The following is a 22344-nucleotide window of genomic DNA, read 5'->3' on the forward strand; positions in this document are numbered from 1 at the left end:
GGACATACCACAGCCTCCCACAGAGATGTCACATACCCAACACATAACAGACACAACAGGATATCAAAACCATCCCACATGGGGTCAGGTTGAAAAATGATAATAAATAAATTGACAAAGTGTGTTGCCACTTTCTTTACATAACCAATACTCAATCAGATTGGCTAAGCTAATACTTATAAAGACACAAATGTAAATCAGAACTGATGTTCAGAATTAAACATTTGCCTTTTTAAGACTTTGAACAAATGAATTTCCAACGACAACATGTATGCGGTATATACAGGCGCCACCCAAGGTCTTGACTGGCCACAATAGTTTGACTGTCGTCATCATTTCAGAACAATGTTATAATGTATCGTGTTATAATAGTATCTCTGATAAGGTGATACGCATGGTATGACCGGGAGATAAAACCTATATTTCCCTCAAGGGATATGAAACATCGTATTTTATAAGGCTATGTGCCCCCATGGTGACAGCAAATATTTTCCTTCAAAATGAAAAGACAAACAGCTTATCCGAGCAGCGAAGATTAGAAGAAAATATGTGTATGTATATAAATCTCCATGCATTTTTAATTGTGAAATCAACGTAACAAAAGCAACGTATTCAATGGATCTTAATGTACCGGTTAACTTTGTTGCTTGGGTATGTAACATTGCTAACGCTACACAGCTATCGAGAAGTACTATGGAGCTTTGTTAATGTGTAAACATTGAAACAACTTCCTTTTCATGGTTTTGGGTTTCATAGTTTAACGATCTATTAACAGTAGGGTTAATGCCAGGTTTGTACGTGGAGGGAAGTCGGATTTCCCGGAGAAAAACCACCGATCAGCAGTCAGTACCTGGCAACTGTCCTGCTTCCGTCGAAATCGCCACCCGAGGTGGCCCCATTCCTTTCTCTTCCAAGTATGAATAAGTCATTGGCACTAATAAATGACATGACAATAGTTGTCTACGTACATAAAGGTATATCATTACACGCCATATACCTACAAAAGGTATAAAACTAAATTTCCTTATCACAACCTACGAAATATTACAAATAAAATGATAAACTTTTTTAATAATTTCGGTATTGTAAAATGATTTATATTCATTTGATTTGGTTTAATAGATTAGCGCACTTTTAACAGCCATGACAGTTTATGGACGGTCTCCCATGAGTCAGTGCCATGACAGTTTATGGACGGTCTCCCATGAGTCAGTATGTTTTGAGGGGCTATGATATATTCGTGTTATGTCTTCTTACAATAGTCGAACTCATATATGAATATACCAAGTGTCGGATTGATAGTTAAAATGTACATTAACCTTAGATGTAATATATATCTCATCTTTGTGCACATAAACCTGTATATGACCCCGAGACTGGGATTGTAAGTACATATATTCCTAATTGACCCTGGCTGTCGAAAGGCTGTTTTACTTATTATTATAACTCATGTTTATAACAGCGTTTGTGATTTGTTGAAACACGTCACGTAAGAGGAATAAAACATCGTATTTCCCTGATGCGCGTGCCCCTATTGTAACCGCTCGTCTTTCACACGGAGTTTCCTCCCCGTCAAATTGTACAATGACGGACGAAGCGTAAAACGCTATCACGAATTTAAGTAATATTTAACCCAGTGTACAGCGAATCGCAAATTTTCGTAAAATTAAACAAGTTATGTCCCTGGTGACCATGTAACGTGAATGTTTACTTATTCTCAGTTGTGATATTTCCCTCGGACAAGCCCTCGGGAAATATTAAACTTTCGGCTAAATGATTTAAGACGCTTTCACATATGTGGATATGTAGTATTAGAAGTTTTACAATATTTTGTGATCCCAAGAGTAGACTATCCCTATCCTTCATACCCACATATGAAACAGTATTTTTTCTCTTATACCTCGACGTTTTATTGCAATTTTACAACTATGATATTCTGCCATTTTGAAATAAAGTAGGGGAAAATCGCGACTGCAATTCAGTTGTCTTTACATCAAAATACGTGATATTTTCTAAGCAAATGTCATTGCTTTATCTTTTAATTTAAAAAAAAGTAAAACCAGTGTAGTTTCAAAGAAAATACTAATTTTGTTGTCGCTGTGACGTCACGAGGCTATATTGCATGGGTAGACTTGGAATACAGCCTCATGCGAAACAAGGGTATTGCCCGAGACCAGAGAGTGTTACACCTGTAGGTATGAAAAAAAAATTCATATCACACTGCCGCCGGGGCTATACATACATAAAAAATATATAATGAAATTAATTACATAACACTAAAAGGTTTAACTGCAATTTGAACTTGATTGAGTGACTGTCACGTTTGCATTCTTTATTGTTATTCCTAGATCCCGTTTAAGACGTATTGGGTTCAGTACTTTAGCTTCTATTTTTATGTCAGCCTAACTTTGTATTGTACCAGCTGTCGAACCATTAAGCACAAAATCCATACTTGAATTAGACGATAAACATTTAATTCTTCTCCCATTACAGAATATGTACTGTTAATTACTATACATTCTATCATCTGTACATAATTTTATTGGTGTTTAAGATTAAAAGGACTATTGATTTAAAGTAAATTGATAAGTTAAAATCAGGGATTCCACATTCATTCGCATAGCTAGTATATCCGACATAAATATTGCGATTGCGATTGAAAGAAAAATGAGCAAATGGAATAGATAATATTTTAATAGAAATAGGCGAAAAAAAGAAGTTACTCGTTGTCAATTATTATTATTTTTACGTTCCAATATGCGCAAGTAAAACAGCACTTCAAAATGAGTAATTAAATAACATAGTGCTTGCTAATCGACATTCATATATTACATACATGGAATTACATGACCCTAGCAGTTATTGGGCCATTAAGCCTAATTAACATAGTGCTTGTTATATCCTAGAAATTAACAAATTACATAAATGAAATTACTATCTAGGTTATTGGTCATTTAGAAATAACATACATGGGATTACATGACCCAGCAGTTATTGGGTCATAAAGCCTAATTAACATAGTGCTTTTATATCCCCAAAATTATACAAATTACATACATATGGGATTACATGACCCAGCAGTTATTTGGCCATTAAGCCTCACACATTACATACATTTGATTACATGACCCAGCAGTTATTTGGCCATTAAGTACAATTACATACATTGATTACATGACCCAGCAGTTATGGGCATTAATCACACATTACATACATGGATTACATGACCCAGCAGTTATTGGGCCATTAAGCCTCACACATTAACATATTTGATTACATGACCCAGCAGTTATTGGGCCACATAAGCGTCACACATTACATACATTGGATTACATGACTCTAGCAGTTATTGGGCCATTAAGCCTAATTAACTTAGTGCTTGTTATATCCAAGACATTCACAAATTACATACATGGAATTACATGACCCAGCAGTTATTGGCCATTAAGCGTCACACATTACATACATTTGATTACATGACCAGCAGTTATTGGGCCATTAAGCCTCACACATTACTATACACATATACATTGACCCAGCAGTTATTGGGCCATTAAGCGCCACACATTACATACATGGATTACATGACCCAGCAGTTATTTGGCCATGAAGCCTAATTAACATAGTGCTTGTTATATTCCTAGACATTAACAAATTACATACATGGATTACATGACCCAGCGGTTATTTGGCCATTAAGCCTAATTAACATAGTGCTTGTTATATCCCCACATATTCACATATTACATGCATGGGATTACATGACCCAACAATGAAGCAGTTATTAGGCCATTAAGCCTAATTAACAGTGTTTTCTATATCCCTGGACATTCACACATTACATACATGTACATGGGGTTACATGACCCTACAGTGTAGCAGTTATTGGGCCATGAAGCCTTATTAACATAATACTTGGTATATTCCTAGACAATAACACATGGGACATACATGGGATTACATGACCCAGCAGTTGTTAGGTCAAACAACCAAGTAACGAAATACAATAACACACGTGATGTATTATATTGAAAGGAATTCAAATTCAACTTATTTTATGGCTATACTATATACATTTACAATATTTATCTTCGACTAAGGTATGCAGTATCTGCCTATCATATTGACAACTAATTAAAGATGAAATATAATATTCTTAATTATTCTGATAAATGTTCACATTTCTACAGTGTTTTTAAATTCTGAATTTGCATATTACAGAGTTATCTGCGCTTGCAGGTAAATATTGATTATGACGTAATGTGTTTGTGAGCGTAACGTCATAATTTTCGGAGAAAGCCACGTGAATAGCGTTCACAAAAAGGACGTCACAATGGACATCTACTCGCAAGGCAGCTAACTCTGTAATATGGAAAGACGGAATTAGTAGAGTCCATACGTTCATTAAATTTCGTATACAGGAGCAGCTAGTGGGACTTTCAAGGTTTAAAACTAAGTGATGCTAATCATAAACTCCCTTTATAACATAGGATTTAGTCGTCTGCGATAGCAAGTTACTATATATTTTATATGATATATTACTTCTACTTCATCAATGTGTCCTGGTTGAATGCAGTGTTAATCAAATATATGTGACGTTAGTGATGTGCTTGACCAGTGTTAAAGTCAACAGAGCATCGTACTACCAGTACACCATCACACAAACATAGTGGGTGTATTGTCGGATGTGATAGCTGTACTCCGTGCGTTTGAGCCCGCCTTCCATGTTACACTCATCAAATAAAAGTGTTTCTGATTGGTTACTCATATATCTTAGATGACAAATCATTTGATTGGCTCGAGTAACTTGGTTCATCTCATCAGAAAAATCTGAAGTTGTCGTCTGCTATTTACTACGCTTTATTGTTTGAATGATTTCAAAACTAGCATACCACGCCAAACTGCGAGCTATATAAGGCGTAGGGAATCGGTTCCATCAAGTGGCACGCAGAGACGGTTACAACAGGCAATACATTCGGAAAGTGAAACATCTTTGAGAAAGCATCATGGATTCTTTAGCAGTAGGAATTCTTAGTTTTATTTTGACATTTAGTGTACTTTCTGCATCCAGTGAAACTGACATTTTGGATAAACGCGCCCCAGGTTGGGGTAAACGAGATGGTCAAACAGACGACGAATCGACGTTAGAAGAGTTTGGGGAACCAGATAAACGGCGACCAGGTTGGGGTAAACGTGACTCGTCTGATTTCTTAGAGAATTCTCTTAATAAACGTCGTCCCGGATGGGGCAAACGTAGCGAAATTTTGGACAGAATTTCAATGCTGAAACGAAGACCGGGTTGGGGTAAAAGGACAATACAAGACTTTTCTGATTTTGAAAAAAGAAGACCCGGCTGGGGCAAGAGGGATTCCGAAGGCTTGAACATGGAAGAACGTGCACCAGGATGGGGTAAAAGAAACTTTATTGATGATGGGGAATACTCTGTTTATGATAAAAGGCGACCGGGATGGGGTAAACGATCAGACAATATTGAAGTAGAAACAAGGAGACCCGGATGGGGAAAACGAGCGCCTGGATGGGGGAAAAGGTCGATGGATGTGTGTCTGTCTATGAAGGAAGAAGCTGAATATTTAATAAACTCTGCTATTGAGGTAAGTGTATCGTGGTGGTATGTTATACAGTAAATAGTTGTTAAACAAGTATGACGTTGTTCTATTTGGTAAAATATATATCCATAATTAGCCATATTCCAGATAAGCAATTTATTTGTTCGCAACTCAAACCCTAATCACAGTTTAAAGCTGCGAAACATGGTTCAGTGGCGCCGCCTAATTTATTGAAGTGTGTAGTTTGCAATTTTAGGAATAGTCTGTTAGAAATACTAAAGATGGCTGAAATGATCTAGGACATTATACATTACATATATACGGTTTAGTTAATCATCTCATCTAAAAAGGCAAGTTTTTATTTAAACACACCAACTCATATTTTCTCCATATGTATATATAAAAAAACCTCTCAGTATATGGAGTTTTAGCAGTGATTTATCGACAGTAGAGTAAATTGGAATAAAGTCAAGGTTGTAATACAATTCAGATGAATAAATTATGTTGCAAGGGTTGTTAACGTTTAGAATCGAAACACGTTTTAGCTAAAAAAAATGTGTTTTAGGAATGTAAATTATGTAAATCTTTATGCATTTTCAGAAATTTGAGTCATACAAAGGGTGTTTAATGAATTACATCAATATAAATTCATAGTGTTTCTCTGGACGCTATATTTAACCTGTTTTAATTCAAAAGTTATCCATAATTGTCGGCAACGAAAGTGAATAGTATCGATTTTACTTTTATCATATTCATTGCGGAGTACGTTCCATCTGTATTATCAGTTTAGAATATAACCAAGACTTATCTCATAAATAACAAATAATATTGATATAATATATAATAATATCAATGTTAACCCCATGTATATTATCACCAGTATAAATAATTAACACACGACATATCACGTAAATTATGAAATGCACATTTATTGTCTTTACCAGTCTTATGTAACTTTGAATATCGTTTAGATGTCGGTTTCTAATTAAAATTGACAAAAACAAACATAACGCATAATGTGACATTCGATACATTTGTATATCATATTATGTAAAGTGATAATACATATACAGTTACGGAGGCTGGGTCTATAGTTTCCACAGTATACATTGTAGTCTATCCACGTAGTCTCCAATAATTTACATGTCATTAATCCCTTAATGTGTTTTTCTTGCCACTGTGTACATACATTCATACAAAAACCAGTAAATTTGTATGCATCACTTACTATTGTTTCCTTGGCGCCGAATGTTTCGAAAGCAAACATCAAAAGAGACGTGGAATCGCTACGTCTTAGACACTATGTTCCTGATTCAATCAGAAATGTTCGGAGTAAGTGCAAACTCTGGCCTATACTTAGACATCGCTCTTCGTTGTCACGGTTAACTATTAGTATTGATTATAAGTCGATATGTACTATATCGCATGAAATGTATGTGTATGCATTGTTTGTTGGGTTAGAACAATCGACTCGCGAGGATGAAAACTTTTGTTATAAGCACTCTACACAAAATCAATAGCACATATAGCTGTGTATCAATATAAGTTTATATGTGTCAGATGTTCCAACACGACCTCGAATATAAAACAAATATAACACACACAAAAAACATATTTACTATTATACCAAACGGTTGATATATTTGACTGCAAATGACAAGTTCAAGCCTACTATTAACCAAATCGAAACTTGAATTTTTATCATTTACGATTCCTGATGGTCTGTTCATCAGCGAGATCTGCGAGTAAATTCTTACTCAGTACTAAATAGAGGAAGAACGTTACCACCGTTATTGTTTACTGTGCCCAAAGGTTTACGTAGCAGATAATCTACTGTAAACCTGGCACCAATGGATTGAAAAAAAAACGAGGCTAAGCTTGCGGGATGAACAGGGAATCGCAGGTCATTGATGATTTTGCCTCCTTGAATGTGTCCTTCTTTCGATCATTATGAGTCATCACTGGACTCAGACTGACTTAAAATATACTTCAGCATTGAAGTCACACTATACTCTACGTAACTGTGAACAAAAAGTTATATTCGACCCCGATATTGTTAGTATATGTAGATGTAGTTGAAATTAAGTTATATGGAAGAATATATATAATGATAGTACCGCAGTTACGATAATTGCCGAACGAAAAGTTCATGACCCGTTCTCGGAGTAGTTTGGACAGATGCTACGTAGTAATGGTGACACATGACGTTCTCTTGGCATCGACGTTACAATGTCGACGAACTCCGACTTGTTTGACTAAATGGGATCCACCTAGCGATTTTCAATATTTAAAAATATTTAGGATAAAGATATGTGTCATCGAAAGTTTCCAAATCATTATCGCTCATCTTGACTTCGATATAGTCATGTATCTGCTTGATTTACAACAGGATTTATTTTTCAAATATTTTCTAGGCAACCCGTGAAAATATTTAGGATAAAGATATGTGTCATGGAACTTAACAACGAGAAGGAAACTCGTCTAAGAAAGATGAAAAGTACACAAAATGGTATTAAACACACTACAATGAGTACTTTCACCATTAAAGGTTCGAAATCATTTTACATTTAAGTTGATTATGAAAATATGTGTCAATATCTATACGTTGATGAAGAGATTTTATCGAGGTTAATCAAAATACTATTATGATTGAAATATAATCGAGATTTTAATATATCTTAAGGGAATACACTTATATGGGATGAGATGCCAGCAATGATATCTAGGCTTTGTAGCGACGCTTGTAACGCAATTGTTTTATGTCGGTGTCGACGGGTGTCCGCTGCTTCGTCCGGGAATATGTTTCTCCGCTGCTTCGTCCGGGAATATGTTTCTCCGCTGCTTCGTCCGGGAATATGTTTCTCCGCTGCTTTGTCCGGGAATATGTTTCTCCGCTGCTTTGTCTGGGAATATGTTTCTCCGCTGCTTTGTCCGGGAATATGTTTCTCCGCTGCTTTGTCCGGGAATATGTTTCTCCGCTGTTTCGTCCGGGAAATGTTTCTCTGCTGCTTTGTCCGGGAATATGTTTCTCCGCTGCTTCGTCCGGGAATATGTTTCTCCGCTGCTTCGTCCGGGAATATGTTTCTCCGCTGCTTCGTCCGGGAATATGTTTCCGTGCGAAAATTAAATTCGATCATTTTTACTGTGAAAAGTGCTTTTCGGTAACGAAGCTAACGAAAGTTTTAGTTTGAAAATTATACAAATACCATTTAATTAGATTTTGCTAAAAATTGCTCGACCGCTGACAAATGTTTTTTTTCTCCTCAGTTAGAAAATGTACCTACTTTATACCATTACCGCCATTGAAAAGTTTGAGATTCCCGAAAAAAATCCATGGCACTATGTCCTTTATGGAATTAATTACTGATTGAGCATGCATCAAAAGAAAATTAAATTATTTGATATTACTTTTTGTGTTAATTAGACATATATACACGATAAACACCAATTAAAACATAGTTGTGATGTCATATAATGTTGTTTCTGTACTTTAACTCCCGGATTATCGGACAATTACCTGTAACTGTACTATATGTTACCTTTTGCTGTCTTATATGTGACTATAAGACAGTCACTTATAAGACAGTAAAAGGTAACTTATGGGAGAGTAACACAATACGGGTGAGTACATTTCTCCAGGCATAATCCCATAATAATGTTAACACACAACCTGCCGGAATATTCCATTACTTTTAAATCCAAATTACGAACAAACCCCACACAATGAATATGAAGAGAATTCAATCCTCTATTGGTGCGGAATTAAACACATCCACAGAATTTCTGTATATATCTCAGATATAGTAATTTAACACTTACCTTCAATATTAACTCCAATTTCCACATTCTGAAATCATGATTAACTGTCCAATTTCCACATTCTAAGAATTTCATCTAAATTCCACATGTTGTTGATATTGCCCATGGTATAAATAAATCAAAATCATCTACACAGAATTCAAAGTTTTGGGGGCACCGGACACTGGCCTGGATTTTGATTTATTTAGTTTCACGGCCTCCCAATATTTCAGAGTGTATTTGCATCTAAAATTCCACTGGCCCTTGTTATAGTGATCATGAAAACATTACACACCCCATGGTTATAAATAAATCCATGCTGAAACTGTCCACTTTTAGAGAGGGGTCGTAGAGCTTTCTCACGAGGAGAACGCTCAACTCCCTGCAGGTTCAAGGGACGGCAGAAGATTCAGTTAGGAAGGGGGATCACTTTTTTACGACTAGGGGGCAGCAGGTTAACGACCTTGAACTGGCCTGGAAATCACTTTTACATGTGATTATTTTAACAAGACGCTTTCAAACAAACGCCTCAATTGCAAGTATAATTTCATATGTCACATCAGACATTGGAAAGAAATGTCCTTTTAGTAAAAGTCACTAAAGCCACCTTAATATAGCGCTTAAATCGATAAAATAATATCCCTCCATCACTGTCGGTGGACATGATGAAAATTAATTTACATTTAGTTGTCCAACCCAAAAGCATGCTTCATGCATTCCGTTCATGAATGCTATTCATCTCATATATCGCAGGTAAAGGTAATTTTATATTGCAATTGTCTATATCAGATTTGTCATGGTTGAATGCACATTGATAGTGTTACCTTAGCTCATAGACAAAGGCAAAAAAATGGCTTATATTAGAAATAAAAGTGAACTTTATTAACACAAAGACTTACTATGTTTTAAGTTAGAGATAAGCCTCAAACTGTACAATATGTGGGATAGAGAATAGATCTCGGGCCTGACGGGCAGTTCTCTATCCCACATATTGTACAGTTTAAGGCTTATCTCCATAACATATTGTTCAAACGATGATTATCGTTTATGCTCTGTCGGCTTTGGAGCATCTTTAATTTCCTTACACACCCAAACACTGGTTTAATCATGTTATGCTGTGTATAATTGGTGTATGGATGCAATAGAAAAGCACAATACATTCCAAATTACTACTAGTTATAGACTGTAACTAAGGTAGTACGGGCCGGACTCAATAGTGGCAAGTAGTGGTATGTCTTTAAAATATTTGAGAAAATAAACATGAAAACTGTAATCGTACTACTGCATGGCTTAACAAGTCAGTTGAGCGATTCAGGCTCTTTTGGCATCTTGCATTAATCTAAGTTACACGTCTCTAGGATGCATTTTTAAACACTTTCTTCGTAAAAAATTCATATAAAGCGTAGCGACAGTACAGATTTGTTGAACGAAATACTTTTGGCTCTAAACGCGTCGAGTCGCGTAATGCTGTCGATGAACTGTCCAAAATGCAGTACATGTACCTTATATTTCAGTTAATATTCTCAAGATTTGAAAATAATCGCACTAGACTTAAACATGCTGGTTTTTTTTCTACATTTTTAAATGTTTTTAAAACCTTATCAACTCGTAAGCTATTGCTAATCACGAGATTGAACGGGGCTTGAAATATTTTGCAAAGATTAATTGTTCGAATAAAAGATTTTGTTATATGCATTTATTCTTGAAAACATTACATATTAAGAAGGCTTAATGAAGACAGTATGACGTTTGTGAAACTGTCACAAGGTCACATGTATTATCTTTGTGTCTCTTCGCATTCAAACAAAAAATAATTATTATATGTGAGAAAGCATTGCTCCTGTGTGTGTTGTTTACTAACATCACGGGTAATAATTGGATAATCTTACAGATTACTTTCAGACATAACACAATCGCCAGCACTTCCGTCGCAATAATGTAATTGTCTATCGGGTGCCGCTTCGAAAAAGAATAGCATACTGTTAGAATCACTGAAGCCCATTATGGTCGTTAAATGGTAATACGAATAGAAGTATGTTCAATCTAATTTCTGAAATTGTAATCCAGAGAGACACGTAGTATATTCCTCAAGGAACTATTACATAGGTAAGAAAAGGTAATGAAATCTAGCTATCAGTTAAATATTCACATTGTTCTATTCAAGTTTAATTTGCGCAGCATAAAGAAATCCGATTATATTTTGTTCATGGAAATTAAAACAGAAAAAAGAAGTAATTGAAATTTTAAAACGTATCAGGTATCAGAACGAATGAGATATATATGAATGCAATTATATAAACGATTATTCTATTTTTCATCTGTAATTTAATTTTAATTCTAAGCTCAGACGTTTGTATTGTGCCTGCTCTGCAATTGCATGATCGCGAAAAGCTTGTTATATTTTCTATACTTTCTGACTTTGTCCTAAAGTCTCCTTTGACACTTCTTAAAGAGTTTGACCGTAACACCAAACTCAAGGCCAAACATTTCTAGCGATTTCGTTAGGAAGATGAAGAATTATATCTCCTTTTCACATTACTTTGAGATAAGTTAATAAAATATGAAAGCATTAAGGATTGGAAGAAGTAGTTTGATTATTTGCTGTTTAGTTTCCTTTTCTTTTTTCCTTTTCTGTTGTTGTTTTTTGACTGGGTTTCATTGAAATAGCGTTTCAGAACTATTGCGATGACACATGTTATGATCATACTGCAGTCAAAAACTCACATATATACGTACCGCATTAGGCATATCTCATAGAGAAGATGTCATTTAAAGTTCTAACTGTGGTGAGATACCACTACAAAATGGGCAAGAGCTCCGCTATTAAAATGACACGTAACTTGTTAAGCAATCCAAATAATTTATAACATAGAAATGAAGCAATATGAACGCTTTTTTAATCTTCATATCTGCTGCTAGTTCAAAGGAAAACAAACATCTGATCTGGTCAGGAATGAAAAAGACCGCTATTCACATCAACATGTTGTTCAAAGGATAGCCTTTGGGAGTCGCTCCAATACCAGGATACAAACAGAGAGTATTTATATCACATTAACTGTGATCTGTAGTACTCCTCAGTTCGTGAACAAATTGATTGAGCCAATATTGATGGGATATTGATTGAGGACGGACAATAACCTGTTATCACCACTTGACGCTGATTAGACGTAGCATTGTGCTTTATTATGTAATGTCATACGTTTGAAACGTCAGGTCACAATAACTTAATCGGATATAGGTATTTATAGTGACGGGAGCAACAAGGCGGCATTGATTATTGGGTGTAGCAGAAGAGGTTGTTAATAAAATTGAGGATGGGATACATGTGTATCACTACAACATTGACGATAATGTGTTCCTTCCTTGAGTGGGACACTGAAGATCATAATATACGATATTTGACAAACACGAGTGTTATCAATATAAGTGTTGTTCATCACGAAACATAAAAGCAATGGTGAAACGGTCTGAATGGACTTACTGAATGATATATTGCTAACATATGTACGGTTATGGGAAATATTTTATCTTTGATTCTTTTGATGAAAAGGGCAAAAATTTCCACTTATTACAAAGGGATATAACACGAATATACCGCAGTCTCCCAAAACATTTACGTACTCCACATGCGCACCACATCACATATACCGGATGCCGCCCTTGAATGACCCTGGCTGTTAAATAGGACGTTTATCTAATCAACTAACCAACTAAATACTTGATGCATATGTCCCATTGTTTATTATGATAACCATGGCTGCGATTAGTACGAGACGGACTCTCATAATGTGTTTAAGCTTGATGTCGACAGGAAAATTCAATTATGAAGACATTAGTTTATTTGTTTATCCTGGTCATATGATTTCAATGTCAACTGACTACTCGATAGGCTTGTTGCATTGCCCCTTTTCGCATTTTATGAAAAAGAGAGCAAATTGGTCCATTGGCATTTCGGTTAGAAATCAGTCTTAAACGTATTTGCCTGGAGCCTGTACAGTATTTGTTTATCAGTCCTACTATTTTAACATAGTATGGTGCCAGAGAGTTTAGTCTATATTCAGTAATATAATTCGAACAGTTTATTTCACATTCTATTCATATTACTCACGGAGTTGTATTTCAGCATTATATGTGCAAAACGAACTTTGCTCTAAATTATAACGCGGCCAAGGATGAATGACGCCGAGTGTTGTATCTGTTAAATTCACTGTTAAATTCATATGGCTTACAACCTTTCCATAAGGCTATTGTCAAAAGAAAGAAATCTCCTTTGAATGCTTCATTCTTTTATAGTCGTGAAGCAATTCTCTGATAGCGCGTTAGGAGAAATATGGATTGATTTTATCAAATGGGCAATATGTGGTGTATCCCTCGAAAGAAGAAATTATACTGATATGTTATGGAAGTGATATCTACCTTTGTTTGCTTGTTTGATTCAATTAACGTTCTTTTAACAGCTATGGTCATGTAATCATAAAGGACAGCCTCCTGTGTATGCGGTGTATTGCATGTTTGTAGTGCGAGGTACGTGTTTTGGGAGACTGCGGTATATTCGTGTTGTATCTTCTTGTATAGTGGAACTATTGCCCTTTTTATAGTGCTATGAAGCATGCCGCCAAAGACACCAAGCAACACACCCAACCGGTCACATTATACTGACAACGGGCGAACCAGTCGTTCCACTCACGGTATCCTGAGCGCTAAGCAGGAGCATAAACCACCACTTTCATAGACTTTGGTGTGACTCGGCCAGGGGACAGAGCCGAGATCCTACCTCACAGGGGCGAGCGCTCAAAAAAGGCCAAGAGTGAGGCGATGTAAAGGGAGACGTTTGGAAGAATAAAGTCAGTTAGGAAGAAGAGACAAAATAATACCCAAGATTTAGTTGCCTTTTACGATCATTCAATAGGGGCAGCAGGTACTATTCTAACTTCCTACATTCAGGGCAACGATATCTACCAGCACAAGATGCTGAGTACATGAAAGTATCTTTTAGCCATTTATTCTATAGAGTATACACATATATTGTGGACACGTCTTTGGTAAAAAATATTACTATTAGTCCCATTATAGAAAATATCCTGTTTACAGTTATTTTCTATATATCAGGCATTTGTCTACAAGAAAATATCATTATGACCAGAGACTATTGTTAATATTTTGTTCTTTTGTTATCAGTTGTCGGAAATGACATTAGGTTTCCTTTATCTACTCACTCAGTCCTATTTCCTGCAACCTTTCTTGTAAAAGCATGTGTTCCCAATCAATATCATTATGCTTGATTATTTATCGGAAAAGAATCTATAAATCTTATTCTTACTAAGATACTGTGAATTATTTCAAGTCTGCCCTTGTAATTCAATCTTTTCAAGAAAATTGTACATCAATTGACTATTTTTCTCTAAGATATCACTACCGTGTATGAGCCAATCAGGTGCAATGTTACATGTAAAAATGGCGACGTCATTGTTATGATATACATGTAATATAATTCATAGAGAATGCTCGTTACCAGAAATTTTGATTATAAACCCATTAAAGATTTAAAGGGACATGAGCCTAAATAAACCATGTAAATTTGAGTAAAATACATATTTAAGACGTGTCAGAGACCTTACTAAGTAATATACATCAGTTATTGTGCAAATTTGTCAAATGAAATAATTATTAGGGAAATGCCATTTTTCTGTATTTTGAACCGGCCCGGTCGAGTTTTGTAGTCTGGTTGTATTAAAATAGCAGTGTCGAATTTAAGTGACCTCCCACAGTGCACTGCACAAATTAACTGAATGAAAACAAAATGGTGGGTCAAAAACGTGGGTGAAGCGAACACAAACGAATTCCGATAAAAAACGGAGTACGACAAGAGTCAGTATCGTGCGAGATTGGGAAAGTAGGTAAATACAAATAGATCGCTGGAATACTAGAGACGGGAGCAATTTCCCATTTTATACTTGCGTGATATCCATGTGAAAAATAAGTCAAGAACCTATGTTCGCGGTGCCCCGCCGAATGAATGTCTCGTTTGACTTTTGACTTATCATTCCTACGCTAAATACAAATTGTTTTATAACGAATATTAACAAATATGGCTTAACAACCATAGTTAATTAGAAAATAATCTTTAAATGTGGAAAACTCATATTTCTTGTCTTGTCGACAAGTTTGTTGTTCATTATAACCTCGCTTTCGACCAGCTTTCGTTTTGCGCTCCAAAAATAGAATATGACGGACTGTTTGTATCATTTTTGAGGTAGGTATTCCCCACGTTTTCTTGTCGTTTTAGATAACCAATCATTGTAATGAAACCATCAATACATATCCGAAAACCATATCTAAGCATACATAACTACTTATTTAAGGTTCGTGTTCCTTTAAGTGATAACGAAAAAGAATTTAAAAATATCATTCTTACTGCAATGCTGTAAACCATTTCATCACATCTGATTGGTATGATGAATAATGAATGCTGTCGATCCATAACATGTCTAAGAAACTCCTGTTGGCATTTTCATATCAATTTCCTCTTTGACGGTATTGTAACAGTTATCTATAAATCATAACGTCATTTGGCCGGAAACAGCATAATTGGTTTCTGAAAAGGAAGTGCGACTTAATTACACCATTAATTAGATGAGGGAGTGGATTTCAAAGATTTTCATACAAAAGTGCTCCGAAACACCTTCAGTTAATCAACATGAAATATACCATATCGGACATGAGCTTAACGAAGATAGATCATTTTAAGATGACATATTGTTTAAAGCACTATATGGTGATGGCGCAACAACTCATCATGATCATCTCGAATGTTTGGAGAACAAATATTCTCTTTTTTTGTGATTAGCAATCATTAAACAGTTGCTGTTCTGTCTTCGGATCTACAATGCTGGTCAGGAAAATATCACACTGGTCGAAACATGACGTTCTCGTACAGTTCTTAAAATGTGAGATGGGTATTTTCTCATACAGTGGCTAGGTATGTATTAGGTTTTTTCACACTAACCACTGTAAGATACATGATACTGCTTTTAGAATGTCTCTTGGTCACTGCTAAAATTCACTTTGAACTCTTATTTATCTTTTTGAAATAAACAAAACTGTATTTTATGTATTGTTATTCTTAAATGTTAGTACCTTTTGGTGCTGAATAACATATCAAAGGGTCTACTTGATACGTAGGTATAAAATAACAGCACATGTAACTTGATGGTTGATATGATAAAGCAATATCGGCCTTTCACCTTTATACTACAGATGGTAATAAAACTACAAAGGGAATTATACAACAACCTTATGAGAATGTCTTTTATCATGTTAATTAGTTGGTTTATTAGAGTAACATCCTGTTACAACCAGGGTTAAATAAGAACGACCTCCCGTGTATGTAGTATACTGCATTTGTGAAATGTATTCGTATTTTGGAAGAACGCCGTATGTTCGTGTTATATCTCTTTGTGATAGTAGAACTCTAGCCCTTGTAATACTGCTATCTCACTGAGGCATGCTGCCAGAGACAGAACAAACATGCCCCATCCTCTCATGTTATACCGACAACGATGAAAAGTCTGCAATATGACCGCACATGATTACATCTTATAGAGAACATCTTTTTTTAACCTATGATGTCACATGCCCGACGATATTGATGTGGCTTACAGTCCTATCGTTTACTGAATCGAAGATAAGGTCTGGACAATATCTGTGATCAACACAATTTGATGTCAATCTTGTGACGAATGCCACGTGCGATTCAGATCATAGATAATTCCGATTATCTGTTATCCATTGTATTCAGTTCTTAATACTTTCATTTGGTCTTCCCGAATTGATACGAATCCATGGCGCTTAAGTACTATTTGCTCCGTTGTGATGAATGACATATACTGTAATCTTTGTCTAGGTGGCAATATCGTTTATGGTTCTGTAGCTTATCACATAGAACGGTGAGTTGTATAAGTTGTATGTCATAAAATCACACAGAGCGGCGACCCCCAGATAATGAAATCGCCGAAATAATCTCCCGCATTTCGTTATTTTCAAAAAGTAAATTCATTGATGAAGCTATCGTGTCCTTCCCGTCCAGACAGGGACATTCAGATGTTATTTTATAGTTTTATCCCCGTTTTGCTAATATTAAGGAATCTTAATTTTCTGGTATGGAGTGATATATGTTTTGTCTTGGTATGATGCATATATGGGGTGTTTATTGTTTGATTAAGCACTATAGAATGCTGTTTGATAAATTGTTAGAACTATACAACTGTGGTATAAGTTAGAACAAATGTGCAATATTTTGTCTTTGTGTGGGAGAAATGAGGTAATTAAGCTTTGTATAAAAAATTAGGGATTTATTACGTCAACATGAGATACAAATTAGTTTTGGCATATTTTGCTTTTAAAATCTTTGTCTATACATTCCACGACGTGGCGTCACATTATCTTCCAGCTCATTTAAAAAAATATACAAGTTTTCTTTTATTGAAATTACAGTTGACATTAACCTTTCGATACTATTTTATGGTTTAGTAAACTGTCAACAAAACTTTATTCTCTGAAAAACATATTATGGGTTAAAAAAAAGGTTTCAACGTTTTACTTGCAGTTCTTAACATAACAAAATGTTTATTATATTAATTTAATTCTTATCTCAACAATTTAGTTTGCAATATCGTAACTTTTCCGGGATTTTGTTCTTCAGAATCCAATTGTCGTTATTGTTTTAATTCGCGGTTTCGGTTGCAGTAGAGCAAATGAGTAACAAAAATCACAGCGAAACGGTACATAAGTAGACATACTTTGTCTTTTCCTAGTCTCATGAATTATTTAAGTAATAATAGAAACGCTGTGGATGTTCTGTGCAGTTGTCTGTGCAATGTGTGCCAGTTCAGTAATGCTATACAATCTTAACTTGGTCCATATATTGCATAGTTGTTGTAGTATTTTTTTTCAATAATACTTTTGTTTGTTTAATTAAATTAACTTCCTGTTAACAGCCAGGGTCATGTTAGGAGGGCCTCGCATGTATGCGATGGGTTGCGTGCATGAAGGACGTGGTTAGGGAGACTGCGATATATTCTTGTTGTGTCTTCTTGTATTGTGGAACTCTTGCCATTTCTATAATAACAACGGGCGAACAAGTGGTCCCACTTCCGGCACGAGTGGTTTCAAACTGGTTATTCAGTAGAGGTTCTGTATAGTAGTCGTTATGTAATGTCATTCCTACAATACTTGAACTACCTAGTTTCGCTTTAAAATCTTACTACAAATTTCCATTAGTGCATACATATTGAATGGCCATTCATACATGACATTTGATAAAAGTACCACGTATTTTTTTCACGTGTGGTACGCATTGTACATCTTAATCAAATGGAAAGGGAATTAAACGCGTCTTTTGACAGAGATGCAATCAAACGTTGTTTGAATAAGCATCTGTTCTGACAAAATTTAACTTGATTTATTGTTATTACGTTCACAAACGAAATAATCACAATTAAATCAATGCTTGCCAAATTTGCGTGTGGCAACTTGTGTGTCAGTTACACGTTGAAAAAGACTTTATTGTTTCTCTTTTGTCATTTTAATTCTACAGAATACGCCCAACACTTAACCTCTAGTTATCAGTCAGTGACACGATTTGATTATAGCGTTGGCATGATCTAATTGTAGCTACTTCCTGCCATAGTAAATTGTATTTGACTTGTCGAAGCAGACAACCCACTCACATCTAAGAGAAATGTTCGCCATGGGTCCAAAACAAATACTTGTTTTATTGACACCTTAGCCCGAAAATGTGGTTTTTAAGGATGTATTTCTTTAACAGTACGCCATATGATCTTAGACTAATTTAGGTGTTATTTTGACAAAAACAGAACTACGACTCTCTTATGCAATGTTTATTTCATTCGAAGGATGATGAAAGCAGTAGTATTTTATCAGGTGATACAACTCTGTATGACATAAACATGCATGAGCTGTGAATAAAGAATGTGATTTGCTAAATATGTCGTGTCTCGATGTGATAGCGTGAAAGCTTTGAAATGCTAACTTGTTGAAGCATACTTTCAATGATATGGAACAAGAGTAATTGGTTCATGTCTTGAGGCTACCTAATGTTTCATTTTAACTTTCTACTTTTGAATGAAAATTCCATTAAGGTTCAAACACCTCACATACCATTGTTGTAATTTGTCTTGATAAAGTCTTTTTTGTTTGCTCCAATTAATTGTCTTCTTAATTGATCATCTCTGGTATTTGACAGTATGAGTCCTTCGCATTGTCCATTTGATAAATCATAGTCATATTGTTTAGGACTTTGATAATATTGAGTAATCACTTCTACCCCTAGACCACCTCATGATCGATTAGAGTGCACCCATTTAGGTCTCGTATGCATCTTCATATTGACTGGCAGTTGCTGCATTTCAAAGTTGTAATAATACTTGCCAAATGACTTCCTTGTCTGTGATGAAAGAGACTTGTAATGTGTAGGTGTAACTCCTGTCACCATTCCTTGGAGCTGAACTATGACCGAAAAAGTTTCCTCCTTAACAAATCTGAACACATCATCATTTGATGGTATTCAGAGGCAATCTAAATTGACCATAGATATTCACATTACCTCTTACAGTTACTCGAAAGACAGTTCATCGTAGACATAAGTAGAATGGAAGCTGGTGGCGGGGGTGATTCAGTAATATTTTCCTTTGTTAGCATTTTGGAATGCATCATCAGTTGATGATCATGAAACTTACATGCATTTTGTAAATAACCATATATCTGGATTCTTCACCACTGTATGATTACTTGCACGAATTTTGCGATTTTATCCGTCTTTAAAAAAATCTTCTTGAATATACTCAATAATGAAATATTAATAGTTTGCATTAAGGAACCTAATTTGGTGGTATTAAAAGACATTCTAAAAGAGATGAACATAAGCCTTCGCCATCATAATGTGTTGCCGAGTGGTTAAGATGTCTCGACATACTATCACTGGCCCTCCACTTCTGGGTTGTGAGTTCGATACCCATGTGGAGCAGTTGCCAGGCACTGACCGCTTGTCGGTGGTTTTTCTCCGTGTACTCCGGCTTTCTTCCACCAAAAAACCTGGCATGTTCTTAATGACCCTGGTTGTTAATAGGAAGTTTAACTACTTAAAGTCCATAAAACACCTCCGCGAATAACGGGTTGATTTTCCTTGCTAGAGGGAACTTCGTAAGAATAATTAAGACTAAAAGTAAATAAAGAGTAAAATTGTCCATTCGGTAATGAATACTTAACTGTATACGCAAAATAAGCCTTTCATAATTACGTTGCCTCATTCATGTGTTAATAATTACGTAGCATCACCATGTTTGGACTGTTTTATAGCTAAGAAATGTCCCTGTTATAAAGTGCACCCATGATGACCCTGAGTAGATAGTCCTGAGAACGTTTGAGTGTAAGTGTCCGTCTGCTCGCTTGGTTTTAATAATCACTTCCGGCAACAGCAGCTTTTCTGTTTTCCAATGAACGCAATATACTGTGCGACATTTCGTATAGGGATGTGAAAACACCAGTTTGTTCGGTTAAGTATCATTTTAACACCTACGGAATCGTTGGAATTAGGTGGTTGTGGCCGTAAGATTGCTATTGGCGTTTCATGTTTCAGAACGTCCGATGAGCTCGACCACTGACCAAAATGGTTAAATTTACGTCATACCTTAAAATAGGTCCATTCTTACTTATTATTGATCGGAACAAAACTATAGAAATAAGGTCTTTCTAAGAAAAGTATCAAAATAGAAAATTTCCATGGACATGATTAAAATGATTGTTTTTAAGGTAAAAGGAAAAATTGTCATATCCTCGGTTTTATGTGCGGTCCTTTTGATATTGTACTTCATAATTCTTTGGAAGCATCCCTGAAATACTGTTTTTTCAACTTATATTTATAAATACACATATGTGTTAGCCCAATTGAAAAAATGAACATTTAAAACGCGACCTGCTCAGAACTACCCTTTTTGTAAATTACATTTACTTTACATATTTGTCAACTTCACGCTTGCCTCGTAAGCAAGATTCCTTAACACCATTTTTTGTTTTTTCATGGATCATCTTTAGATTTTACAGATTCATTTTCGTTTGACTTTGAAACACGCCATCGTACAATAGTTTCAGTTTATTTCATTATTATCACAAGAAGCCAAATGCATCTCCGCTTCAACCATCTTGGCCTTGAGTTGAGCCTTCGCCCCTGTGAGGAAGGTTCTGGGTTCTGTCCCCTGGCCGAGACACACCAAAGTCTATAAAAGTGATAGTTTCTGCTCCTGCTTAGCGCTCAGCATACAAGGATTGGGGCGACTGGTTCGCCCGTTGTCAGTATAATGTGACCGGGTGGGATGTGTTGCTTGGAGTCTTCGACGGCATGCTTCAGTGATATAGCACTATAAAAAGGGCAACAGTTCCACTATAGAAGGAGTCACAACACGAACATACCGCAGTCTCTCAAAATACGCACTTCAAACACGTTACACACTTCATACATGCGATGCCGTCCGTACATGACCCTAGCTGTTAATAGGAGTTAAAATAATCAAACAAACAAATTTTATAATGACCATTCACCAATTTCACACGAGAAACACAACGCGGGCTTTACAAGTATTCATTTCACTGAGATATATATATATATTATTTGTATACGCAATTAATTAAATCACGGACATACGTGTAACCTGTTGGTGTTGTCGCATTCACTGCACGTTTACTTTCTATGAACAGGAAACACGCTCTGGAATTTCCGCTTTGTTTTGGTTTGTTTATATTCCGGCAACACGTAGGCATCAGTCAACAAATGCGGTGTGATGAAATTTATTTAAGCATTGAAATGTATTAATTTGGCAATTACGGGAGTAGAAGTTTGCCAACTGAAAAACAGCAGATTTTAACATGAAACGCAAGCATTCACACTCAAATTACTGTCCACTGA

General features: G+C 35.7%; 1 protein-coding gene across 1 annotated transcript in view; it reads left to right on the forward strand.

Moving 5' to 3' along the window:
- Positions 1-4848: 4848 nt before the first annotated feature.
- LOC138334914 (APGW-amide-related neuropeptide-like) overlaps positions 4849-22344 on the forward strand; it is a 36275-nt gene continuing 18779 nt past the window's right edge. Inside the window, exon 1 of the mRNA XM_069283768.1 lies at positions 4849-5612. Coding sequence (XP_069139869.1) covers positions 5007-5612 — 606 coding nt within the window. The 5' untranslated portion in view covers positions 4849-5006. The remainder of the gene's footprint in view (positions 5613-22344) is intronic.

The sequence above is a fragment of the Argopecten irradians genome, chromosome 11 (genome assembly GCF_041381155.1).
Source record: "Argopecten irradians isolate NY chromosome 11, Ai_NY, whole genome shotgun sequence".
Lineage (NCBI taxonomy): Eukaryota > Metazoa > Mollusca > Bivalvia > Pectinida > Pectinidae > Argopecten > Argopecten irradians.